Consider the following 27,819-nt stretch of genomic DNA (forward strand, 5'->3'; position numbering starts at 1 on the left):
GAGATATTTGAGGGGGGAAAGGAATGCAAGTCTTCCTACATTTACTGCCTCCAGCAGTCTGTTGTCATATGATGAAATCTTTTCAGATTTAGCCTGCTTCAATTCTTGCACAGGTGTGTTTGAACTGACTTAAAGGGATAGTTCACCCCCCAAAAAGTTAAAATCCTGTCATTTACTCACCCTCAAGTTGTTCCAACCCTGTAGGAGTTTCTTTCTTCTGCTAAACACAAAATTATATATTTTGAAGTAACCAAACCAGTGATGTGCCCCATTGACATTGACTCGGTATTTTACCGCAGTAAAGATAGTTTTGCGGTTTGATATTCAGTATTCTTTTGGCTATTGTCCCGCCATGGGGTGTCGTAGACATGCATATAATATCTCATTTCGTTATTCATGATTTGTGAATTCGTGTGACGCGGTCCGGTCCGAAAAACGTGTACTCCCTATGGAAGTAAATTGTTTGGTAACCCATTTTTCTTCAAAATATCTTATTTTGTGTTCAGCAGAAGAAAGAAATCCATACAGGTTTGGAACAACTTGAAGGTGAGTAATGACAGATTTGGGTGAACTATCCCTTTGACTATTTTTACAAGCTACATAAATGCAGTTTAATCATTATTCTAAATATATTTTAAATAAAAATAAAGAAAAAAATGTGGTAGCCTACCATTTTTAATTTACACTCATTCATCACGCCGAATGTCCCCCCACTACAACAAAAATAAAAGTCACCACACTGTGGCAGCAGAGAAGAAAAATACCCTCAACAAAAAGCCCATTCAGAGAAAGAGAGTTGAGAGCAACAAAGAAAAAGAGAGAGAGTCAGTGTAAAACTGTTTTGAACGTTTTTCCAAAACTAACCATGTCACTCCCTCTTTGTATTGAAGATAAACCCCCATTTTCACAGAGATCCAGACATCACCAGACCTAATCAAATTATTTCATGAAGAATTCAAACTAACTCAAGTCACTGTCAACAAACTGTATGTCTCAGGGGCACATGAGGGCCAGCACTTCAAGAAGCCTGAAACACATCTGTGGCAGCAGCACAGCAGTATTAGAGTTATTTGAGCGTGAGGGAGTGATTCAGGCTCCTCAGGATCTGACTGCAGCTCCAGGACTCCAGACCTGCTCCAACCTGGATGGATCACAGGCAAAAGAGGCTGCAGAGTAAATCATCTCCATCAAAGTTGGATGTCTTGCTTTGAGGGTTTGCTGGGAAGTGCCATTGACTTGTGCAAGGCTGCCGTTATCAACCTGGAATAATGTCCATGGACCGGCGTGGAGGTGACAGGCTGCTCATAAGCTTGTTTGTGATGCTTATCCTGAGGCTCAGCTGCTGTGCTGGACAGAGCTATGAACGCTGGGAGGCTGGGTCCTCGTGCTATGGAGGGTTTGACCTCTATTTCGTGCTGGACAAGTGAGTGTTTCCATTTCCATAAGCTTTGAGAGTGTCTTTAAGCAGTGTAATGACACCTGAGAATATGATGCTGTATAAATATAAATTCATCATCCATACAAACAACCAAAGATTAAGCAGGAAATCATAGTTATTATGTCTCCAAAGAGACACATCAGCAAGCAATTCAGACTGTCTGAACTTGAACCATCATTATAGTCTCTCATGCCCTCTATGATGCAAATCAAGACATTTTAGGTTTGAATGTTCCTATAGGCTATATGGCATAAACCTCTTGTAATCTGAAGGTCTTTGAAATGTGTAATTTACCTCGAATTTATATTCTGTGCAGCAAATAATGAATTTATATCGGAGACGTCTAAGAGGGTGAAGCATGAAAACATTGGTTTAGACATGGTCAAAATGCATATCACATGCAGATAAAATCCTCAAGCACAGAATTGCACTGCTTTTGTATTGTATTTTTAATAGCTTTGTGGATGCCATTTACCATAAATTTAGTAACTATGAGGACAACAACCCACCTCCAGAAAGAGCTTGGCAAAGACATAAAGAAAAGAAAAAAACAACGGAAGACCTGAAGTGATCATTAAAAAGCACTAAAAAAAATTACAAATTCATTTATGTTTGTGGGATATTTTGGGTGTGAATGATTATTTTCCTTTGTCTAGCTCTCCTGAAGGTTCTCCTGAGTGGAGCGTTTAGAACTGTTTGGGTTCCTCATGTGCTGAACCTTTTCACCAGCAGGGCCAGATGTTCCAAAGCCTCAGAGCTGTCTTGAATCAGAGTTCGCATCTGAGCACAAATGATATGGAGATGAGAAAGAGACGAGGGGAGGGAGAGACAGAGAAAGTATGCCATTGTTTAGTCATGCCAGTAACATTCTTCATTTAAAAGCAAAGATAAACTCAGAGACAAGACATGTGAAAAACACACACCCTGTGATGGATATAGAGTGCATTAGACAAATGTAATATGCATCTAAATATTTGGATTTCTCTTTGGAGGAAGAATAAAACAATGCCTTCATTGTGGAGGACAACAGCCCAGATTTTGGATAGGTCTTTTTATTGATGGTTAGGTTCTTATCTGATGAGGTCATTGCGAAGAATTGGCTCACAATCCAAGTTTCATTTTCCTGTTGGAACACTGAAAATGCACAATGCTGATATGCTGAAAGGTCTACGTCTGTGTTTTTTTAGCGTGATATATATATCTCAAAATATCACAACCTCCTCCAACTCAAACACTCTCTATTGACATCCTTGATACAGTGTCTGCTTTTGTATGCAAGAACGGAAATAGTATGAGTATGTTTTTCTTCCATACTTATTATATAGTTTAATAAAAAAAGTGAATTGTTGTGAACACATACACACACAAAAAAAAATTGGTGTAGGGTTTACTTTGGAAAAAAAATCAGATCGGCAAGTGGTTCAGCGTTTGAAATATATTCAAAAATATAGTTTTTTAACTCATTAAAATAGACAGTCAGCTTTTTGGACACTAACAAGATATGGGCCTTAAAAGATTCACACTCACTTTCCTCATGTCGAAATGTTCCAAATTTCAAATATGTTTTAAAAGAGAACGACAATGTTTAAAATAAAGTTTGCAGTAATAGAAAAAAAAAAGATTTATTCTCTACATATCACCTCTTCACTCATTTGCTTCCTAATCTAGATGTCTAAAAAACAGCCATTGTATATTACAAAAGCTTTTGACTCTTTTACAAATTGCTTTATACGTCATTTTGGCTAAAAGCAGCTGCTTAATGTATAAATGTACAGTAATTGTGGTCTGGGTCTCAAACTTAAAGTCTTGGCCTGGATCTGCATCTTGGCCTATGGTTTCAGACAAAACCGCAACTTATTTGCAAAGCATTAAAGGTGATAGTGACCTCAACTACAGGTCGGTAAGCTATTGCAGAGAATTTGCAAGAAATCCATATAACGGCCACTGTAAAAAAAAAAAAAGGTTGAATTTGAATACTACAATAAATTCCATCTTTTTTTCAGTTCTCTAAAATGCTTGGCCTTGCATGGTTCTTGTCTTTGCCTGAATTTATGCACTGAGAAGTTTAGGTATGGGTCTTGAATGGTCTGGTATTGGCTCCAATTCCATATCTTCATACCAAATATATATATATATATATATATATAGAGAGAGAGAGAGAGAGAGAAAAATAGAACAGTAATAGAATTAGAGACAATATTAGACTGTCCACCATCTGTTGAATTGATCAAGACTGAATTAGCAGCACTGGTGTGTTTGTGGGGGTGGAGGTGCACAGAGGAAAGCTTATGCTGACTTTGGATGGCTTCAACGTCGCTTACGTAAGCTTAGCATTTTTTTTTTATTTGTCTCCACCACAATTGCCCCGCCAGATGAGCTATTACACAAGCTGAGCCGTTAAAGAAGCCCACTTAACAAGAACTTAGCGAATAAATGCTCAGATATCATTCTCTGTGTCAGAAGCTTTTTAAAACTACTTTTATGACAGTTGGACAGGGACATGCTGCCATGCAAGTAATGAATCTTGATATAATCCTTAAATAGGGTATCAGGAGTGTGTAATTTCAGGGGGAAATCACCACAACATATGCCTATGCAGCCTAAATCCTTTTGTGGATTTAATCAATCATGTGAACTTCTAAACGGTTTCCAAAGAGTTGGGTGTTTCCAAAGGAGGGTCGGTATGTTACTTTGGCAGATGATGTAATGTCTCAGACAGCAGTCATAAATGTAGACCTATCACCTCTGGTCTTGCAATGCCAATATGACAAGTTTTTTTCTTTTTCTTTTTTACAAAATGACACCTAAGATTGCATTCACTGATATGACCTCTTGCATTGAAAAACTGAGCCAAATTCATCCTGCATGCTTGTGTTAATTTCTTTACTTTCAATGCTTTTCCTTCCTGGTAGTTGATTTTCTTTTGCAGTGGCCTAAAAAAGTGGGGGAAAAAGAGTATTTGGAAGAAAAAATAAAAGTCACTGCAGACGTCAAAATAACAAGTGGCATTCGTCAACAAAAAAAAGAGTTTTTCAAGCAAAAACATTTCAGAAAAGACATTTGTTTTTGAATAATAAAGAAAATAAAAAATGCTACAAAAGAGTAACTGATATCATACTACTGTACGTCCAATAAAAACAAAACACTAGTCATGATATGAAGAAAATATGGAGCAAATGTGAAGAAACATTAGTTTCACCTGCAGTATTTATTTGTAGATGCCTCTTAGTTTGATATTTTATCTAATGAAATTCATTCATTCATTTTTAGTGTTGCTTAATTGTCCATATATTTGACAAAAGAAATGTTGATTGCATTGTTATTTTGTGCAATCCTAAAACTAAACCCTAAATGCATAACATCTTTGACATCATTCTCAGGTCTGGAAGTGTACAGCACCACTGGAATGAGATCTACTACTTTGTTGATCACCTTGCACACAAGTTCATCAGGTGATTCCAGAAACTCAGCATGCCGTATAGGTTTTATTGTTATTTGTGATCCATTTAGTGTCATTACTACAATGTATTTATATATAAAAAAAAAATCAGGTATGTAACCTAAAGTTTTAGGTAGCTGTTGTGTTGTGTTGTGTTGTGTTGTGTTGTGTTGTGTTGTGTTGTGTTGTGTTGTGTTGTGTTTAAAATTAAAAGACTGCACACTTTATGCAAATTTGAGTTGCCACTGTCAAAGAAATATTATATAAATAAAAGGCTGCAAAGCCAATTTAAGTGCTAAGGAATAATGACAGCTTGTATAGCAGGAATAGCTATAATGGAACTCCTACTAGACCCTATTAATGTCAGCTTGTCGGCAACAACTGCATGATGGTCTGTGAATAAAAAAAGAACATTTGACCTATTCTGCTCTATCTTCAGCCCCCAGCTCCGCATGTCCTTTATAGTCTTTTCAACGGAGGGAAGGATCCTGATGAAACTTACAGAAGACAGGCAAGAGTTTATAACACATGCTGTGATTTCATACTGCCAACATCTCTATAGCTGAAAAGCTTTTGACTTTGTTCTCTCTCTTTACTTGCTGTGAGTCTGTCAGCTTTATTTGTGTTAATCCAACCAATCAAGAAGAGCTGGCAGCATTCAAATCATGCTGGTACAGGCTTTATGCTGGTTACCGTTGGTTTGGCTCTGGTAAAAATAAAAATAAAAATGTTAATTAACATGAATTGTATCTATCTTTTTAACTATTTGTTTAAATAAAAGGCAGTAAGCAAATATTGCATGAAGTACAAATACTTTTAATTGAGTAAACTGCCATGAAAAACTGTCAAAATGCTACAAATCTTAATATTCAGGGATCAGATTCGTGCTGGGCTGGAGGAACTTCAGCATGTCTTACCAGGTGGAGATACCTTCATGCACAAGGGTTTTCAGAGGGTAAGAGGTTATTGTAAAATACACTAAAGTACAAATCAGAACAAACGCAGTTTATTAAAAAATTTTTTGTGGTTTTCTAGGCAAGCGAGCAGATCTACTATGGAACCGGTGACGGTACGTTACGAATCAAATTCCTCTGGTAACTGACTTGACTTTTTTTTTTGTCAGTAGAAAGGTTAATTTATCTAAATTTGTGTCTCTGGAAAATAGTGATCTATGACATTGTATTATGTTGAATATCAAAGTTTTTTGTGTCTACTTGTTAATGAGGGATTTGTGGACATATGAATGTTTTTAGATTTAGATGTTGGAGTAAAAGTTATAGTTTTTATTTTGATTTAAAAAAACATTAGACCCTTGGGGTAAGGGTGGGTGGGGGTGTAGTGAGGTAAAATGGCCTTTTTGAATAATTGTACATTTTGTTCTATAACAACTAAATTAGCAAATGTTTCTATTTATTTCCTATAATAACACATTGGGTGAAGCATCATCATCCTTCACATGCTAAACTTATATCTAAATAGGTTACAGTTTAAAAGTGAATGCACATTATTCTTAAGGGGGCATCTTTCCCCATGTTACCTTAGCCTACTAGGCTAGATATAATTTTTTAACACCGTTACAACAACCTTAAAAGTTAAACTAAGGCGATGTTTAAATTAAGTACATTTACGAAGTAGCCTACAGTAATTTCACTTGGAATCGACGCAAGCAGGAATGTCGCTTGCAAAAAAAGCTTTCATAGGCTACATTTCTACATTTTTGACAGTGGGAAACTTTTTTTTCCCCACGAAATGTTATGTGTGTGACCGCACCAAAGTAGCCTATATGTTTAAAGATTTCACATTCGTTCGTTCTTTCGCCTGACAAGGTTTGTATCGGATGTACATCGAAAGAATATAAGTAGGCTACTGTCATTATCATGTTAGGCTATTATGTTTATCCATCTCAAAGAAATTTGAGAGGACGGTTAGCTAAATATGTGCAACGGTTGCCAAAAGACAACCGTGGTTGCGCGAGACGAACCCAAAAGTAGGCTACGATTGATTACTCTTAGAAATTACTGTCAGAAATTCTAGGAGGTTCCCAGCAAACACTTTTACGTTGTGGCAACGTCTGTGGCACGTTGTATTTCTACTATGGCTACTTGCAGCAACTGCGAGACGACGTTCTGACAATTCATTTTTTTATGCTAGATTTAGATATCCCCCATTAAGCATGTTATGTTTTGTGGTTAATTTTTAATTAGTCAGATGTTAGATAATTATATACTTTTAAAATATTGTTTATCATTATTATTATTTATGGGCCTAACAGGAAATTAATTATAATCAACTCCTGCAAGTGTACACTTTGAAGAGTAAAAATGACATAGAGGTTAGCTAATTAAATTTTATTAAAACTGCATATGGTAATAAAATTGCACTTCCAAAAGTAAAACGTGAAAAAAGAAGAAGAAAAAACGCAGGGAAACATAGTCGAAAGCCGTTACTGTAATTTACACAACATCGCAAACTCCATGAATTATCAGCTAACTTTATTCTGTCCCTACAGTTAGACAGAATAAATAAATATCACATTAGACAAGGAAGTTGTTGTGTTTTAATAATTACGTATCATATTTAGCTGAGGTAAATTAAACACAATACTCATGTATTCATCCTCGACGAAGAGGTCGGTTGAAATTTAAAAGGCTGATTCGCGCTTCAGGGCACGCAGTGACTAGTAGGCCTACATGTCGTCCAGTGGTTGTCCGGACACCCTTGGCACAACCTTAAGCAATGGCCCTGAACGGTGGTTCAATGTCAACATTGTGACAATGCGGTAACCTTCACCACACAACGTAGTAAGAAGGTTGTGTACTTTGTGCCAATGTTTTGTGTTTTCTGGGTTCTATAGACTATTATAGATTCTCTCTTTCTTTGTTAGGATACCGCACAGCGAGTGTCATCATTGCTCTGACAGATGGAGAATTGCGCGAGAATGAATTTGACTTGGCAGCCAGAGAGGTGAGACCATACACCTTAGATCCTGCCATATTTTCCATTCTTTCTCCCCCGAGCATGAAAAAAAATCTATTCAGCACCAATAGCCTTTGGACCTTCTTTCTCTCTCTTTTAGCCTATTATCTAGAAAATATTTGCATAGTTTGATATTTTACATGTGCTGGCTCTAATTGAATATATGCAACCCAACACATCTTTTTGAACCCTGTCCTTGATCTGATGAAATGGCAGGCCGGTCGCTCTCGTCAGCTGGGAGCTTCTGTGTATTGTGTTGGCGTGAAGGACTTTAATGAAACCCAGGTAAGGTGACAAAATGATTTGCCCCTTCACTGTGAGCAGGTCACCACGATCTGGATTTTTCAGCAACTGATGTACAATGTAAGAATAAAAGAATAGAGAAGAATAATTTTCATGATTTCTCATTCGGTCACAGCTGGCAACAATAGCCGACAGCGAAGATCACGTCTTTCCTGTTAATGATGGCTTTGAAGCACTGCAAGGGGTCATTGATTCAGTGAGTGAATTAATTAAACTCAGTCACAGCTACTCTCACATATTTATTTTCATAATTTTATTGATGCATCTAAATAGCTGTTCCAAAACCTTGTGAGCTACCTAGGCAGCATTTTATGTTATCAAATGTGCACTTTTGAGACAAAAAGCATGGCGTCTTTTAGCCAAATTCTAAGGCAGCGTTGCATGTATCATTCACTGAAAAGGCAATTTGATAATGCGATTCAGTGAAATAAAAAATTATCTTTTAAAAAATGGTTCAATCTTATTTAGAGTATATAATCGTTAGCTAATCAAAAAAACACTGTTACACATGCCGATACACATTGTACGATTTTGGGCTGTCCCAGACGAAAGATGACCAAACGTGGCGATTTCTGTGGTCGTGTCTCCTAAACAGTGTTGCTACGTCGTACAGTGTGAGAGGTTCTGCCGTTGTCACGGTCTTGCAACCAAAGCTAGCCAGTGTCAGAAATTTAGCATGATCATATCACAGTGTGTTTGCTGCTACAACCTACGTCTACTGACTAGCCAATAAAATTATAAACGTGACATGGCGCTAAAACTCAAATCTACCTCAAGCTCCATTTGCAAGATTAGCATGCCAAGCTGGCCTCTGTTTCCTAGCCATGACCATGTCCATATTCTCCTCTTTCGCTTCCTACTTTTTTTTATTTTTCAGTGCACATAAAAACCACAATTGCCAAAGATAAACTCTATTGAAATCAATTGTGAGTGGATGCATATTAGCTGCCCGTTTAGAGCACTACAATCAGTCATTTATGAGTTTGCATGAGTTAAGGCACGGGTATACTTCATTTTCCATGTTCCGCTCCATCTCGTGGCACAGTTGAGCGAGCCTTTCAAAGTACACTCCTTTGGCCGTGAAGTCTAGAGGACTTTGTTTTTAAGCACTCAAGTCACTCACATATGCGCTGTTGTACGCACACCATCCGCACGGCTACAAAAAAATTGCGTGCGGAAAGACACTCCTGATGACGGAAATGACGTCACACGGACAGTGCGCAGTGCTTTAGAATGGTGCTTACTGTATGCACTAGAGAGAAAGCCAGCTCACTAGGTTTTGGCACAGAGCCTTTATATCACACAAGTAAAACTTACAGTAAGTTGTCAAAATTGGTGGATGTCTCTACAATAAATTGACTATGACATGGCAAAACATTCAAACATAAATGCTTACATTTTTTCTTGCCTCAGATTCTGAAGAGATCCTGTATAGAGATCCTCGCCGTGGAGCCCTCGAGTATTTGTGCAGGAGGTAAACTTACGTCAGGCCTGAAGCAAAGACCTAGTTCAGACAGGCAACAAAAATCAATTTTTTTTCTTATATATTGGATTAAAAAGGTTTTTTTATTCTGTTCAGGACACATGTATATAACATAAAACGCAATGTTTCCTTCCCTCCCAGAATCCTTTGAGGTGGTGGTTCAAGGGAACGGATTCCTTCACGCCCGCGATGTGAGCAGAATCCTTTGCAGCTTCCGTATCAACAACACCCTCACCGTGAGTAAGTGAAAAACAGCACAGACGGATTCCTGTTCCTTGCATTGCTAGCTGTGAGCTGCTGAATTATTAATAGGCCATCCTATGTTAGCATTAGCTGCTAACCCAAATGATCTCCTCAGTTGATAAAGAACAAAAGTGATAGTTGATAAATGACTGAAACTTTTATTCATCCAGGCCAATCTCAACTCACCAGTGGAAATAGAAAAATAAGCATTGTCTTCATGCATGTGGCAATGCAGACAGCTTTGTTTTTGTCTTTTGTAACGATAAAGAAGCCAATTGAATCCAAATGTCAGTATGGCTGCCGTGTTTTCTGCAATGGTCTCGAGAAAGGTTGGCCGCAAAACTTGTAAATCACAAGACTTGCCTTGAACGCAAACCACATGTGCAACAAACACACATCTACACACCATTAAAAAACACACCATGGAAAATATTACCAGGACTTTTGGTTCGGGATATTAGATGTTTTTAATTGTTTTGTATAGGTATTGGTTTGATTAACATGCGTAGAGTTAGACCAATGTCACAAAAAACAGATAGGTGAACAAATGTAATTATTTTAGGGTATGTCGTAAATTATACTCCCCAGCGTATGGCTCTTGCATAACTGTTACATTTGGTAACTAATAAAATGGCTCAACGCACAGCGCCTGGAACGCTGGATTTATCTTGGAAGTGAATGGCTAGAAATTGGTCTGCGGTGTTGATGTCTTAATGATTTCTGAGCTCTGAGCTTCTATCCTTCTCTCTCAGCTGCTGTTTTACTTAAAGAATATCAGATGGCACAGGGGAATGCAGGGCCCATCTCACCAGTGCGATTCTCGGCCAGGGTAAATGAGGCTTTGGAGTCAAACATTTTCCAGTTTCTCATTTTTCATGTGGAAAATGTCAAGAGGATGAAAAATTCTGCCCTTCAGTTGTAGGCTGAACCTCAATGGTAAAGATATGCAATGCAGCTTCAGTGTTTTTCTTCTGAAAATAATTATAAGTGGTTATTGCTAAGGCAAGCATCTCCATCACTTATACGTAGGGTTAGGGGCTTTTCAAAGGTCCTCAAATAACTTGTTTGTGCTATATAGGCATGAATAATACCTCAAAGAGAAGAGAAGAGGTGTGCTATTACGAGGAAAGGAGCAAAACAACCCCATAGACTTACAATTCAACAGGGATTTGAGGCATATCTACAGAACAAAATATAGAGACTTGAGTGGGAACACTTCTGACTTGAGACAGGGAGTCACCACCTAGTGATCACCCAAAACTGCCTAGAAACTACATAGTAACACCCTGGCAACCAACCATATCACTGTATCATCTTGGTGTTGAGTTCTGCATTAAAGACTATATAAATCTATTTTATTATGGATTTGTTTATTAAAAACAGCAATAAGTAATGTTATTTTTTGTGGACATTCATAAGTTTGGGGTACGACCAAGGCTGCATTTATTTGTAAAACAGTAACCGGTGATATATTATAATTTCTTTTTTTAAATAGCTGTTTTCTATTTTAATCAAGTTTTCAGTGTCACATGATTACGGAGCCCCTAAAGGAACATGGTTGTGGAAAAATATGGGTTGGCGAGACAAAACCCCATATTTTTTCAAAAATTTTGTGAGCGAGCGCAACGTTTCTCTGGGGAATGAAAAACATTTTGCGAGAAAATGCAAAAGCACTGACATAATTTTTTGATGAATTGAAAGTTTCTAAATAACAGCATTTTGAAGGAAAAAAAACAACATTTAGTAACATTATAACTTTCTGTCTTTACTGAAGCTTTTGATATATTCAATGCATGTGAGCAAGGGCTCAATAAAAGTATTAATTTCTTTAAATAAAAAAGGAATCTTGCTGACCCCAAACTTTTGAACGGTATGAAACTAGTTTTGTAAGGGTGGTTCAGATTGGTTTATATGTTGAGCTGCTGTAAAATGATCCACAAATACATGGTAAAATGAAACAGAATCATTGATATCAATCCTAAGGGCACTTGCCAAGCTGCTTCTTGTCCTGTGTGTTGTTATTCTCCAGTGAAGAGGCCTCTGGTGGTTGAAGACACGTACCTGCTCTGCCCAGCGCCTGTACTGAAGGAGGAGGGAACGTAAGTGTTGCTGGAAACTCTTTCTTCAGCTGAAGCAAATAAAGCTAGAATGGAAAGAGAAACACACAAGCCAAGAAACAAATTCAAACACAGGACAGAAAGACGCCCAGCTCTCTCAAAGGCATTCTTATTCCAGGCTTTTTAGCTTATGAAGCATTGTAAAACATCTTCATAATTTTATATGTAGCCTACTGTACAGTAAAAAATTATTCATTGAAATCAAATTTAAACAATACATGTAGTCACGTTTTAATTTACAGTGGAAACATTAAAAGGAAGTCCCTGCATAACCCATCCATTTTGTATAAAAAAAATGTAAAAAAATTTTTTTCAGATTTTACATGATAATGTACATTACCTAAAAATGCATCACAGTTTCCACAAAAATATTAAGCAGCAAAGGCTGAAGACTGGAGTAATGATGCTGAAAATTCAGCTTTGATCACAGGAATAAAATCACGTTTTAAAACATCTTCAAATAGAAGACACATTTCAAATTTTTATAATATTTCACAGAATTACGTCTTTTACTGTAAGTGTAATATCATAAAAGTGGAGCATTTTTAACTTTATAATACATTTAGTACCTTAGTACGTTTTAGTAAACATTAACAAACACTTTTTCATCTTTCTAGTTATTTGAATATCTATTAACTAATGATCCGTTAAGCATTATATAATGTTTATTAATGATTTTATAATGAAAGTTATTATAAAGTTTTACCACCCCAGGATTAAGAATGGTAGTGTATATGTAATTTTATACACTGTATACCCACATTACCAAATTTTTTTGATAAGCATGAAGTTTATTTACTTAATAATTTTAAGGCAACGGTTTCCAAATTTTTTTTTTAGTTAAGTCAACTGACACTTTTTACAGTGTACGTGTGGAAAAATGCAGAATGTATTTAAATATTTCATAAAAGAACTTTAAAAAAGAAGAACAAAACAAGTCAGACATTTTTGTCTCTCTTTTTCATTCATAGGTCTGCCTCCCTCCATGTCAGTATGAACAACGGCCTGAGTTTTATCTCCAGTTCTGTGACCATCACGACTGTCAGCTGTGTGAGTACAGTAACCCTGCAGGGCAGCAGTGTCAAGCCCACTACCACTGTTACACTGGGCAGAGCCACTCCCAGTACCACTACACTGGGCAGTTCCTCTAGCTCAGCTCCATCTTCAGTCTACCCTCTGAACACAGTCAGTATATTCTGTCCTTCTTGCCCTCTCTAAAATCCAACGCTCCTCTGGTGGGGTGCCTTTCCAACAGTACACTGGTAGATTGCAGCAGATTTGCTATGAGACAGAGGCCCAAAAGCATGTGAATTGATTGAACACCATTGTTAAGGTGTTGAACATGTGATCTCATGAAAACATGTTCACATTCAAATAAATAAATATGAATACAAATTATTTTCTTTGATTTTGTGGTGAAATGTGACTGAAATGCTTTGTAAAGGTTTCGTGAGATACTATATTTAACTTCAGACAGGGTTCCAGGCATAGTCACTCACGCAGAGATCCAGATACTGTTTTAAGAAAGCTCCTTGCATAAATTCCTATTAATATTCTCTCCCTAAACTCCATTACACCGCAAACTTTTAAGTGGAACCCCATCCAGAAGGGTTTGAGTGTGGCATGAGGAAGATTATTCAATGTTTATTTCCTTTGGACCATAAACCTCCCCTGGATCTGTGTTTCTGCTCTGTCCATCAGACCGACGGAACGTTCTTGGCGATAGCGCTGCTGATACTTCTTCTGCTGATCGCTATGGCCACACTCTGGTGGTTTTGGCCCCTCTGTTGCACCGTGGTAAGTCTCGCACTGAAGCCCCTCATCTCAGCTTTCTTTTTCAGAAGTTACCCCAACCGGAGCCCAAAATCCAGTCATTACTGCGATGAAAAGTGGTTTTCAAGCAGTTTTTGAGCCTATGATGTCTCTTCTGAAGTGCAAATGAATGTGAAATTTTGAGCCATGGAAAAAGTCTTGCTAAGAAGTGAGATGGGATAAAAAGAAAGAAGTTTTTAAACATGACATTTTGCATTAAAATCTCATTTCCATTCCTTCAAAGAAGATTCCTGTGACATGAAAGAACGTTCTTTTCATTTGCAACAGATCGTCCATGAGCCGCCGCCGCCACACGTGATGGATGACAGTTCGGTAAGAGATACTTTCTTTTGGTTTTGATTTTCTTCCATGTTTTTGAGTCCTGAACGACGTCAAGATCACATATTGCAGTCAGCAGTTGGAGTCCAGTGTGAAAAATCAGATTTTATGTCCATCTCCAGACCTGCACGTTGGGTAATTTAGTTACTATGAGGGATAGTTCATCCAAAAATGAAAATGGTGTCATTATTTACACTCCCTCGTGACATATGGAAACCATGTAACTCTCTTGCTTCTGTGGAAATCAAAAAGGAAGTAAGTTAGGAAAATATCCAGGCTGTTATTAATATGCAAAATGTATAGTAACTGGAGATGCTAAAGTGATAGTTCACCCAAAAATGAAAATTCTGTCATAATTTACTCACCCTCAAGTTGTTCCAAACCTGTATGAGTTTCTTTCTTCTGCTAAACACAAAAGAATATATTTTGAAGAATGTCAGTAACCAGCAGTTGATGGGCCTCGTTGACTTCTATAGTATTTTTTTCAGTACTATGGAAGTCAATAGGGCTAGTCATCTGAAGCAGGGTTATTATACTTAAACTAAATCTAAAACCATAAAATAATCATTTTTGTTGCTTGAATAAAATAAACTTTAGCTGAAATAACACTGGTCTGAAGCCTGATAGCTTTGTGTAAACAGATCTAGATTTAAGACATTATTCACTGAAATTCTTCCCCTCTGCTGTAGCAAAGTCACATTTCGAACAGCTCGAATTAGATTGGAGAGCCAAAACAGAGGGGTAGAATCCTAGCAAATAATCATTTAAATTGAATGTAGATTTTCAATGCTATGCCTTGCTGTTTTGGTAGGAGCCACAGTGTATTCTCATCATGAAACCTTTTTCCTCCAACAAGATTTCTTCAGAGGGTTTTGCTTGTGAGGAGACGCCAGCTGACATTTGTTCCAAACATTTGCTCAGCAAAGTTTTCACAGATGTGGTCCCGGGTGCCAAACTGATAATGACAAAAGACAGAAAGCGTCAGAAAATTATGTGATTTAAGGTCTCGAATTTTCAAATAAAATCCACCCTGTAATGTTGATGAATTTTAATGATTCCCCCCCCCCCCTTTTGGACTAGGATAAATGTAAACATCTGGAGACGACATGACAAAGAGCAGTTCCACTGTTAAGGAATTTTTGTAGCCTACTACCTCTTCAAGTTTATGCATTTTTGAGAACAATTTAATTGTCCATAGCACATTTCAACCTGGACACGTTGCAAGTCTTCCTCTTTCCAAGTCTCAGATTTCTCCTTCAAAACAGGAAATTCCACAAGCTTAAAGCAGGTCTTGCAGTGTCTGAGGTAACAGTCTGCAGTGGAAGAATAAACTGATCTCTTATTCCTGCTCTCAGGGCTCATCACTGCAAAATGGATATCTTTTAATCTCTGAAAGATCAACTGTACTGTACTAGGGATCGGTCATGATGGTTGAAAACAATTCACACATACATATATTAACTACTGTTCTAAGATTTACTAAGAATGATGTTTATATTTAGCAAGGACCGCATTGAATTGATAGATAGTGAGATTGAATACATTTACAATGTTATAAAATATTTCGATTTCTAAAAATTCTGTTCTTTTGAAAAATCTGGGGGGAAAAATCGGTTTCCACAAAAATATTAACGGTTTTCAACATTGATAACAATCAGAAATGTTTTTTTGAGCTGCAAATCAGCATTTTCGAATGATTTCTGAAGGATCATGTGACATTGAAGACTGGAGTAATGATGCTGAAAATCCAGCTTTGATCACAGGAACAAATGACATTTTAAAATATATTCAAATAGAAGACTGTATTTGAAAAAAATCTTACTGACCCCAAACTTAACACATAAAAAAAATAATAATAATAATTTATGAAAAAAATTTTTTTAATCATTTTTCCAAATGCTTGGCTTCATCTATTAGTCAATTAGTCAACAGTTCTCCCAAAACAGCAGAATTAAAATGGAATTTAAAAATTACATTTAAAAAATAGTTATTTATTATTTTAAATGTATCATTTAAAAAATAAAAAAAAATTCTTAAAGCCTGAAGACAGTGCCAAAAGTTTCAGCAGAGGGTAATCTAGGGTAATACTCAAAATAGAAAACAGTTCTTCTAAGAGAGTTCGTCCTCCTAAGCTCATTAAAACAGTTGCAGTCAGACTGCAAGGGAACATATGGAAATTCAATTCTGTCTGATTTCTTATGAGCCAAGAAATTCAGATGACAGGAAGGTATAGGCTGACATCATTTCCTGGGGTGCTTGGAAAGGATTATTTTTTACATGGTTTTGAACTCAAAGTGTATTTCAGTTCATGAGAATAAATAATTACTTTGTTCTTGTTGCGCCCTTAGCATAATCAAATCAAACAAAGGATGCATTCATTTGTAATTGGCTCTTCCAAACACTTCAAATGGTCTCTTTAGTGCCTAATAACTGGGTCAGTTTGGCTGGTTAGCATAAGCCAGTCAGCCCCTGCTGCTAGATGAAGTAACTACATCATTATCTATGCAGAAATCATCTTTTTCTGTTATCTTTCACTGAATTTTTTTTAAAGTAATGGCAAATATTTCACTATATTCTTGTAGATGTTTTAAATTGCCAACGACAATTTTTTAACTAAGCGGAAGTTAACATGGAATTAAAATATTTATTTACTATTTACTATTTATTTTACACAGAGATGCATTTTCACAATCCAATCAATCAATCAAGTTCTGCTCAACATTTCTCAAAATTCACGACCATTTTTAATAAGAATGTCTTTCTCTAAAGGATGAAGAGGATGAAGGCTACCCAAAGAAGAAGTGGCCAACAGTGGATGCTTCGTACTACGGTGGGAGAGGAGTTGGTGGCATCAAAAGGATGGAAGTAAGTAAGTCAAGGGTGTTTGGAAAGAAAAGAACAGCTTGCATTCGCTCCGGTCCACTGCAGTGATACGAGTGTGTGTGTGTGTGTGTGTGTGTGTGTGTGTGTGTGTGTGTGTGTGTGTGTGTGTGTGTGTGTGTGTGTGTGTGTGTGTGTGTGTGTGTGTGTGTGTGTGTGTGTGTGTGTGTGTGTGTGTGTGTGTGTGTGTGTGTGTGTGTGTGTGTGTGTGTGTGTGTGTGTGTCCATCACAACTCCAGGTGCGCTGGGGAGATAAGGGATCCACTGATGAAGGAGCCAAACTGGAGAAGGCCAAGAATGCGCGGGTGAAGATGCCTGAGCAAGAGTTTGAGTTTCCCACCACACGGACCCTAAACAACGGCATGCGAAAACCAATCTCCCCTCAGAAGTGGTACTCCCCTATCAAGGTAGATCTGTTTAAGCCAAAGGTTTTGTCAAATTAAAAGTAGGTTAAAGCCACACCTCCTTCAAAACGTATGAACGCGCACAGCAGAGTCTTCAAACCACCACGAGACGAGAGACAAAGTGAACTCTCAAAGTAGAAAATCACGGGTTGCCATCTCATAATCATAGTTACAACATGGCGTGAGCGCAGCATAAGCTCGTTGTTTTGGTTGAGGAGGAACTGTAAAAGTGACGCGTCTGTCTATGCATAGCATGTAACGCGCTGATGATGTGTGATGTCTGCGCGAGCAGGTGCGCGGAGGTATGGAAAAAAAATACATATGTTGACAGGCAGGTACAACATCGCAATGATTGGACGAAAAATTTTTGGTCCTGAGACGTTTTTTACTTTTTACACCAACAGATGAATTAATTCACAAAAAATGACAGTATATATTACTATTTTTATTTTATTTTTATATGAAACTTAAATTCTTGATTCACCATGTTTTGCTGGTGAACAGCATTGCATTGCTGGCCAACCAGTGACCAGAACCAAAGCAGCTCTAATCAGCTTGGACCAGAATTAAAATTAATATTGGTCTAAACCAACTGGCCAGGGATGGCACTGTAAAAGGTACCTTTTACGAAGCCAAAAAATTTTCAAATCCCAGTGTGTCCTCACAAAAACACATTACACAACAGCTATGGATGACCCAGTACAGTGTCATGCTTGCGTTATGCTCATCTGGTGGACAACAAATGACGTGGCCAGGGTATGGAAGACTGGAAGGAACTCAGAAGAAGCGGCGTGCTGTTGTGGTGGCCTCGGCCAGTCCGGGAAGCGGCTCATGCATTGTTTCATAATGTCTCTGTCAGATGGAAGGGGAGGGTTGATATAAACCAGACGCTGAACCGAGCTGACCCAAGAGAGATGAGCTTTGCAGAGCTGGTCCATTTCCCAACAAAACAAACTCCTTTTCTCTTTCTCTTCCACCTTCTTTCCTCAGGATTATGTTGGGTGACAGTCCACTCTGAGAGGCAGAGATTAAACACACATACAGGTTGAGAAAAATGAAGACAAACTTCAGTGTGTGTGATTCTGCACGAAATTCGCTCTGTTTAGTCTCCATTGAAGCCCACAACTCTTCAAGAAATGAGCTGAGATGTTATCCAGGGCAGCGTGAGGCAAATGTTACTAATAACTGTTTTCTAAGAGAAAATTATTTACTGTACCTCAGGGAGTTATTGGTGGTTCCAACAGCCAATCCTCTAATGAGCTCTATTAAAATATTTTGGATGTTTTGTCACATTGGAGACATTTGTTTACTAAAAAGCAAGTCTAATGATTTGTAGCTGACCTCTAAATGGAAATCCATCCCAGCAATCTCAATGGAATTGCCACAAAATACAAAAATCCTAATCCAATTATTACCAAGTTGCTAGGATTGCCACATAAAAATAAAATGAAGGAATCAGTTATTAATGTATAGATTATTTTTCATTTAAAAATGTTCACAGATGTTCACATAATTCACTAATTAAAATGGTAGTTAAATGTAACAATAAATAATAAATAAAAACAAAATGATGCATAGAATTTTAATTATTTTAAATTATTTCAAGTTGCTTTTCTTAATCAATTTGCATTATCCACTTGTTAATCAAGTAAAAAAAAAAAATGCAACTGGACCCACAACTGGCCACCAACAAAGGCAAATGTTGTTGAAGATTTGTCAATTTAATTGTTTATTTATCAATTTGAAAGTAACATTTTATTATTATTAAATACATTGATACTTGATTTATTTGTGCGGCACTCCTAGTCTTCAATATCTGAGAAAAGTAACAGGTGAAATTCTGTCTGTCTGCTACATCCTACGCAGTTTATTTTACTGCCAAATAATGAGAAACTGGACATGTCATTGAGTTGAAAATACAGAGAAGAGTCAGTCAATTAGATGTTCCAATTTTAGGAACATGCATTTCTTTCTCGTTGCTGTCCCAATTATTATATCGCTCTGATTCAGACAGGAAATTAGAAACTTAGAAACTTGTCAATTAACACTGCATAAAATGAATGTAAATGAAGTACCTTGGTCCTATGTCTCTTTGCACGGCTCTGGGTAGTCAGTTACAGATTACCCTGACAATCACTTTTGCTTTGTTGATGAAGTGTGTTTTGCAGCTTGAATTTCCCAGCAGCACGCTGTGAAGTGTTGATCTCCTTGAACCACTGTTGTGTTTGAATCTTTCAGGGGAAACTGGATGCCCTGTGGGTTTGGCTTAGGAGAGGATATGACCGTGTATCCGTGATGAGACCTCAACCTGGAGAGAAGGTGATAAATAGTGTCATGCATTACACAAATTGCAGATATTTTGTCAGTTTGTGGCTTACGCATATAAATATATATATTAAGGGTGTAACAATATATCGTGTCACAATATATCGCAGTATTGTGGATAGTGACAATATTTATTATGTATAGTTCACCCAAAATAAAAAATTACTGTGAAAAAAAAAAATCAAGTTTTCAGACTTAGTGTTAGTACTACATTAAACTACTATACATAATGTTGAATATAATGTATAATAATACAACGGGAGAATATTTGTGGGTCCTGATAGTGCCAAACGTCTTATGTTACCAGTAAAAAGTGGCCTACATTATTTTAAATATATGTAGTCAGTGACAGATTGCAAGCATATTCGTCTTAAATAATTCTGTATTTTCAGCTTCAGAATCATCAATATTTTTATTCTGGTGTCACCATTGTCCTGTGCATTGGGTTACCAGGCCAAGTCCAAGCCTATTCATTTACACCCACAATGTAATATAAAATTGAGCATTTGAATCAACAGTACATTTTTTATCATATCATGAGTTCAGTATCGTGATATGTATTGAATCGTGACATGAGAGTATTGTTACACCCCTAATACTCAGCTGTGCTTATCGCTTATGTCTGACAATTTTTTTTAAGTTAGAAAAACACTACATTAAAAGGCAGAATCTGTTTCCACATAAGGAGGTAATAGTAGTTAATGCCCAGAAAAGCAGACCTCTGGGTTCTTCCAGAATCTATTCTTGTTTAAAATGTTGCAGGCAGATTGTGAGGATCACGTGAAAACCAATGTGAGGTATATTGAGGATGAAAGGAGGCCAGCTGTTAGCAATAAGTGCAGTCAGAAACAGAGGCAGAGTGAAAGTACTCAGGACTCTGGCATTGGTTCAGACCAATAGGACCAGTCTGCTAATATTCCTCCTGCCTAAAGGAATGCACCATAGTCTGCTTAAAGCATCAACCACCCTCCCCTTTCCCTCAGAGGAATGCACAGAGGGGGGGTTTAGGGTGTCTGATCTGCTGTGGTAAATAGAACAAAAACGCTGGACAGAAATCAAATTGCCTTTTAATTTAAAGCAATTGGCCTGCTTTGCATCTTCACAGGGAAACAAGAGCTTCTGTTGATACTTTAAAGCAAAATTTAACTGCACTGAGTTATATAACACAGAACTGGGCTAAATTCATCTCACGAATGGCATCTTTATTATTCAGAGCCATACTGTGGGAGAAAAAAACTGATTTCAAACAAGTAGAAACTCTTAAACTCTTTTCTTTGATCTTTTAAAAGAAGTTTTGTTTTGAATAGTAATAGTGCAAAAATAGCTTATTCTGATGTTAGAAAACAAACTATTATATGCTACCGTTCAAAAGTTTGTGGTTGGTAAGATTTTTTTTTAATGTTTTTTAAAAGGCTGTTTTGCTTACCAAGGCTGCATTTATTTGATCAAAAAATACAGTAAAAACACTAATATTGTGAAATATCATTACAATTTTAAAATGTAATTTATTCCTGTGATCAAAGCTGAATTTTCACCATCATTACTCCAGTCTGGAAAACGTCAAGCATTTTTTCTGGTCAAGATTCTTTTATGAATATAAAGTTCAAAAGAACAGCATTTATTCGAAATATTCGAATTTTGCAACATTATAAATGTTTTACTGTGACTTTTGCTCAATTTAATGTGTCCTTGGGGAATCAAAGTATTCATTTAATAAAAAAATAAAAAAACTACTGACTCTTTTTAGGTTTTCAGAAGCTTAGCACACCCAAGTGTAAAAACATATAAAAGCTTTTATAAATGGATTTTTTAATTTTTTTACTCTCTAGGGTCGCTGTATGAAATTCACCCGTATGAAATCCTGCCCACCTCCTCGATACCCGCTTTACAACAACCCCTCGAGCCACATCTACAGCCTCCCCCATAGCAGATGCCCTCCTGTCCCGCAGGGCACCCTGCCGCCCACCCCACGCTGCTCCGCCCACTCTCCCACCTCCACCCTGCCCCCTTTGCCATCAACCCCGCCCCCAACATCCATAACCCCTCCCCCTTACACACCACCTCCAACCAGAGCTCTTCCTTCTACCAGTCTGAGTATCAGTGTGACTCTGCCTCCTCCTCCTCCTCCCACACCGCCCTCATCACCCAGCACCTTGACTCCGCCCCCTCAGGCAGCTCCACCCGGGCGAGCCCCGCCCCCTTCTCGTCCACCTCCACGCCCAGGCACCGAGGACCCACAGTTCTACCAGGACTGAGTAGATCCAAGAGATTTGCACAAGAAAAACTGCTGGTTATGCTGGTGGCAAAAATTGAGGCCTACATTTTCCAGGCATTAGAAAGGAGCAGCATGATTATTACAACTGGCAATGGCTGCAGATGGCAGTGACTGTATTGCACACTTCATTCTGATTGGTTGACAAACATTCAAAGGTGTTAATTTTCGAAAACTGCACGTCTATGAAGTAGTTCTAGGTTTGTTAACTTTCAGAATCATCTTGCCATGTTCTTTATTTTGTTTCAAATGAACAGAACGCCAAAGAGAGACAGAGCAAAAGAACCAGAGACACTGATGAAGCAAATCGGATACAAATGATAAACATTTGAAAAAAAAAAAAAAAAAATCCATCGAATACATAGTGATTTGAACAACTGAGAAATATATACACATCAAAATGAGGTGTCTTCAAACAGAATCATTGATGATAGACCATTACATAATTGAAGACTATTCGGCAGTCTGTTGACAATTATTTGGTAAATAAAGTAGCCATATTCTAATACCTACTGTCTTCATTGTTAGTAAAAATGATTCTGTAAATGATTCACATTGTCATCATTATTAACATCTTAATTAGTTTTTCAGATACATTAGAAAAGGTCGAACGAGAAGCATCAGTATTACAGATCCTGTTGTACTTGAGATCATGTTCAGCTTTGATGCCTTTTGAATAGGTCAGGAAAACATCTGCTGGATACAACTTTCAAGTGACTGCAACAATGGAAGGGAACATTGACAAAAACTGAACCCAGAAGAAAATTAACATGTTTGAGCCATATATTTCCAAGGAACAATGAGGAACAAAGCAGGCTTTTATTTTGTATATATGAATGCTTTCCAAACAGCTGTGCTAAAAATAGATCAAAATTCATGAGTAAAAAAACTCATTCTTTAATTTAAATGTCATCTTTTGTTCTGTTGTTTGCCAGTGATGCATTTAAATGGATAGTTCACTGAGAAGTGAAAATTCTGTTATCATTTACTCACTCTCAAGTCACTCAATGAATACTCTTTTCCATGACCTTCATATATTTCCCAGTAAATTCTGCTAGAGAAAATCACACAAGTTTGAAACGGCGTGATAATAAGTAAACGATCACAGAATTTATAATTATTCTGCAAACTATTCATTCATGCATCATATATTTGCAGTTTTTCTTCTTTACTTCAACAATGTATTTTTATTTCTCATGCTGGGTTGAAAGTTTGTGCTTGAGCTGTTGCAGATGTTCAGTGTGTGTCAGGCTATTAATTGTAAACGAAGAGCATGTTTTTTTACACGCTTCAATTAAATGTTGGAATTTGTATTTGGGTCAGCATAATTTATATGTGCTATCAAGAATTTCAGCAAAATAGCATGTTTTGAATGGCGTTTGGGAAGTAGAAAAATTATGACTCAGACCTTGAAACCATCCACACTGTTGATAAAGAAACATTCAACTTGAGCCACATGTCCTTATATGCAAATCAAATTTCCAGAACTGGAACTGAATCGGATTTATGAGTGTCGATCAACTTATTCTTAGTAATGATTAGCAGCACACTTATGAATTACAGGTTTACATTTGAAGGCTACATTAGAGTATTCCTGTTCTACACAGGAAAGAGACAAGCCACTCAGATCAAATTAAGCTTTGTTATTTGTATTTCACCAAACTCAATGTCCCTTTTAAGGCACTATAAATCACAACCTGAAATTAAAATTAACCCTATTGAATTTTATGTTTTCCTAATTGTGAATAATTCATCAGTGTATTTTTTCAAAATAAATACATTTTTTTGTTCACAATCGTTCTTCAAAAATTCAGCTTACTTACACTGCAGAGGCTTTTGCATAAAGTTAATCAATAGCTGGCTATTTAGTTACTTTATGCTGCGTCTGCAATCTAATGCTGGTTAATGTCACAGAAGTTATAACAATAATTGCAAATACTGAACAATAGATCTGAAAAAGCAGCATTACCACTGAAATATGTAGAGATGCTCTGGAGGGTGAACTTGACATCTAACAAACGCTCTGGTCCATGTAAACTCACATTCACTCCATTCTGGTATGTAATGGCTGCTTCTTTCCATTGCATATCCTGTTTCAATCAGAGATGCCATAGTAAAGAAGTAAAATGGGTTATGAAGTTGTCCTAACAGTAAATATGTTTAAAAAATGTAAAACTTGCATTGGCATCTGCAAGCGCACTACTATTTACAAACGGTCTCGCTCAATTTATAGAAAAATATGCTTGCATTCTCTTTCTTAAAGATAAATAGAGTTTAATGAAGCATTCAAGCGACGTGGCAGTGGTTTCTGGCGCTGCTGTTTATACCTTTTTTCCCTGTCACAAAGGCTTTGCAGCCGTTTGTTGATTTATTTTATGCGAGACAGTCTTCTCAGTTCTGTGGCTAATGACATCAGCTCTCAGTGTAGTAAATACCTAAGAGAAGGATAAAGGATTTAATCTCAAGATGAAGTGTGGCAGACTGACCTGTCAAAATGACTTCACAGTTGATCTGGTTATGACAGCTGTAATTGATTCCTGGTCATACTCACCGTACTGAAAAGGTTGTAAACATTTCAAGAGGTTTGTGGCCGCAACGGCAGAATAAATGGATTCTAATGGAGTTGTTTTCAGCTTCACCACTGTTTACTGATGCCGTTTGCATTCAGGAACAACACACAAATGGTTGCATTGAAAACAGGGCCTAAAACAAAATTTTTGTCGACCCCTGCCAACGGCCTGTGACTTAAGGAAATTTACTGGCCAATTAATATGTTTTACCGACCAATGATACAAGTTAAATAAACAGTGCTTTTCAGGCATGTCTAACAATAGTTTTCAGAGTAAAGTTGGATAATCATAAAATAACACTGCATAGTCTTCACTGTATAAAATAAACACAGATTAATCCTTATTTAAGTTCAAAAGTCACAAGCAGTGAGTGATTTATAACATTGAAAACGCAGACAGCGGCAGGAATATTAGGCTGCTGTCACTTTAAGACAGAATACGCAGAGCCAATCATACATTCTGTGCACATGCATTTTCTTTCTCAACTGTTTACTTTCATTTAAGACGTAAATTACTTTTTTTTACTAGAATACTCACTTTTTACATTTGGTGTGAATTCGTCTGTTCATGCATGAGAAGATTTGAAAGAGAGCTCAATTTAGTATTTGCATGCTGTCTGAGACTTGGCTTTCTGGATGTTTGAACTTCACACGCGAGTAATGAATTGAGTTCCCGTTCATATCTTCTTGCGTTTGAATATTTGAACTGGCAAGGAAGCTTACAACGCAGCACTAACCCGTCGACTGTTCACAGCGTCATCTATGTTTGTTCTCGTTCATGTTCTCACAGCATTATATTAAGGCCCGTTCACACCAAGCACGATAACGATAAAGATAACGATAAAGATATAATTCTAAAAATCGTTCTCCATATTAAAGAATAACGGAGTTCACACCACAACTATAACGATAAAGATATGAGGAACGATATCGTTGGGATCACTTTCAGAACGATTTTTTTTTCCCAGCTGTCCAACGATAAAACACTGACAGCTAATCAGAATCCATTCTAATTTAAAGGTCTCGCGCATTTAAAATGGCAGATGACATTGCAGAGAAGTTAATCGTCGAGGTACAAAACAATCCTCCACTGTTTGACAAGTCAAACCTTATCTTTATCGTTATCTTTATAGTTATCGTGCTTGGTGTGAACGGGCCTTTAGGCTAGATAAAAATGTTACCAGGCGGCAGCAAACTAGCGATCGTTACAGTTTCATACTCGCCAATGCCGATTTTTTTACTCGCATGTTGAACTTTCTAGGCTATGTGACATTTTATTGTGCACAATAAACACTGAAGATGGAAGCTAATCATATCTAAGAATCATATCAGAACGCTTGTTTGACTGGTTAAAACTACTCCAAAGACATAAAAGCACGCAGAACATCTTAGCAAACAACAAAAATACTACTCTAATCTCCTTAGCAACATGCTAAAACACACCTTAGCAACCACACAGCAACACACAAACAAAAGAACACTAAAATTACCAAAACTAAAATAAAAATAAGGCAAAATAGAAATATTTAATTTAATAAAGATTTGATTTTTAAAGAAAGAAAAACTAATAAAAATAAAAAAAGCACATAACATTTCTAAAACTTATACTAAAAATAAAATGAAAACTGAAAATATAAAAAATAACAGTAAATTCAAAATATGAATAAATAAAAGAAGAGTAGCCTATATAAATAATACTAAAATAATGTCAGCAATGTCCTGGCAAACAACCAAAACGCCAGATTTTTTTTTTTTGAAAATGGTAAAAATCTAGGTTTTAATTGAAGCTTGTAAACAGGGTTGTAAAAACAGATGTATTGATTATTATTATTGGAGTACCAAAAATGATCAATGTTTGATTATTGCAGGATCATGGCTATAATTAATTGCTGTGACCTTTTCATTTTTGTCTTTAAACCATGACACACAGAGCTACATTTAAAGCAGGAGACAAAGCACGGCTGGTTTTGAAACGCGAGTGCGCGTGCTGGGTGGAAAATTCCACTCTTGTGTTGCTCACATTCACAAGGACAATTGGCCGCAAAACTAACCGGGAAAGTATTAAAAGTGTTACGTGTCAGACAAGAAATGAGAAAGAAAAGGATTTGATTTATTTTTTAATGCTAAATGTACATAATAAAAGAAGATATCAAATATTTGTATAAACCCTAAAAACAGAAGTCAAGGGAAGACAAAGTTTTTCATTATAAATGAATGTTTCATTTGGTTTAAAAGAACTTTTCCAAGCTTGAGAAAACTCCTGTTTGATGCAACTCAATGCACTTGAAACAGAAGATACTTCTCCGAATCTACAAAAGAGAATAAAACAAAGGGATTCTTATCTTATCTTCAAATGATGTACTAAAATCATAAAAGTTTTTCCCTTGCGTTTTTTCGTGTACAGATGACAACGTTGTCAAAACCATCTCCGTTCACACGGATTCGCGAAAATGACAAAAAATGTTTACAGACATTGTCAGGCCTAGTTGGCAACGTCAAAGAAACTCACGCCTATAGACTGAACCCGTAATACAAATGCACGTTTTTTTGTAGTTTAAACGGAGATAAGGGAATTGTTTTTAAAACTGAACCCTGTTTTTAAAAGTTTGCTTTTTCCTGCCCCCAAAAACGCTGTTGTATGTGAATGTTTTCAGTTTTTCGTTGAAAATGGTGTTGAGTAAACAGTCTTGAGTGTAATTTCTGATATTGTTTTTTCAGAAACAAATCAGGTGTTTAGAGAAGTGGCTGTCTAAAGGCCTTTACACTACACCATTTTCATAAACTTGTTTTATACAATAATCCAAAAGCCTATGGAAAAATCGTTTTTTTTTTTTGTCGAGGGAACCAGTGTGATGCTAACTCCCGGTTGACGTCATACCTGCACCACTATTACCCCCCACCAAACCCAGCGCACGCTTCAGGGGATCTGTTAAAAGTCAATGGGCTCAGGGGAGGCAAGCCTCCCGCTGTAATTTTACCCGCGGGTGTCGCTGTGTTACTTTATAAAAACGAGTGACTTTTGACTTTTACACATTATAATGTCACATTTTGTGTTTTATTTTTGTAACCGATTATTTTCTCATCCAGTTTTTTTTTGAGGAGCCTCCCTTGCCTCCACAGAGAAAACGCCCCTGACACACACACACACGTTTTTTTGTGTGTTTGTTTGAGGATCAAGAGCCATGTCTATCTATTTTTTTTGAGAATAATAAAAATGTT

General features: G+C 37.0%; 1 protein-coding gene and 2 long non-coding RNA genes across 5 annotated transcripts; 1 reads left to right on the plus strand and 2 right to left on the minus strand.

Annotated features, from left to right (window-relative positions):
- The first annotated feature begins 716 nt into the window (after positions 1 to 716).
- On the plus strand, positions 717 to 23,342 carry antxr1b (ANTXR cell adhesion molecule 1b). Of its 3 annotated transcripts, none has more exons than XM_082157846.1 (18): positions 717 to 1,423; positions 4,819 to 4,890; positions 5,317 to 5,388; positions 5,751 to 5,832; positions 5,913 to 5,946; positions 7,762 to 7,841; positions 8,070 to 8,138; positions 8,272 to 8,352; positions 9,570 to 9,630; positions 9,781 to 9,879; positions 11,912 to 11,981; positions 12,971 to 13,184; positions 13,701 to 13,796; positions 14,100 to 14,144; positions 16,920 to 17,015; positions 17,270 to 17,437; positions 19,673 to 19,753; positions 21,589 to 23,342. In XM_082157846.1, exons 1-18 carry the CDS (start codon positions 1,269 to 1,271, stop codon positions 22,012 to 22,014), a joined length of 2,001 nt encoding a protein of 666 aa, XP_082013972.1. In that variant the 5' UTR covers positions 717 to 1,268; the 3' UTR covers positions 22,015 to 23,342. The 3 variants fall into 3 exon arrangements, with proteins under 3 accessions (XP_082013972.1, XP_082013973.1, XP_082013974.1); XM_082157847.1 differs by having other exon boundaries at positions 718 to 1,423; positions 12,971 to 13,049; XM_082157848.1 differs by lacking the exons at positions 717 to 1,423; positions 4,819 to 4,890; positions 5,317 to 5,388 and adding an exon at positions 5,403 to 5,586.
- Positions 1,869 to 12,009, minus strand: LOC309489273. The gene is made up of 3 exons (XR_014202377.1): positions 11,875 to 12,009; positions 9,553 to 9,660; positions 1,869 to 2,218 (listed from the first exon to the last, which is right to left on the minus strand). It is a non-coding gene; the product is annotated as an uncharacterized lncRNA (long non-coding RNA).
- Positions 23,190 to 25,734, minus strand: LOC309489276. Its single transcript, XR_014202380.1, has 2 exons — positions 24,359 to 25,734; positions 23,190 to 24,121 (listed from the first exon to the last, which is right to left on the minus strand). It is a non-coding gene; the product is annotated as an uncharacterized lncRNA (long non-coding RNA).
- Positions 25,735 to 27,819: the final 2,085 nt, after the last annotated feature.

Source organism: Leuciscus leuciscus (assembly GCF_965113295.1).
Source record: "Leuciscus leuciscus genome assembly, chromosome: 24".
NCBI classification, from domain to species: domain Eukaryota; kingdom Metazoa; phylum Chordata; class Actinopteri; order Cypriniformes; family Leuciscidae; genus Leuciscus; species Leuciscus leuciscus.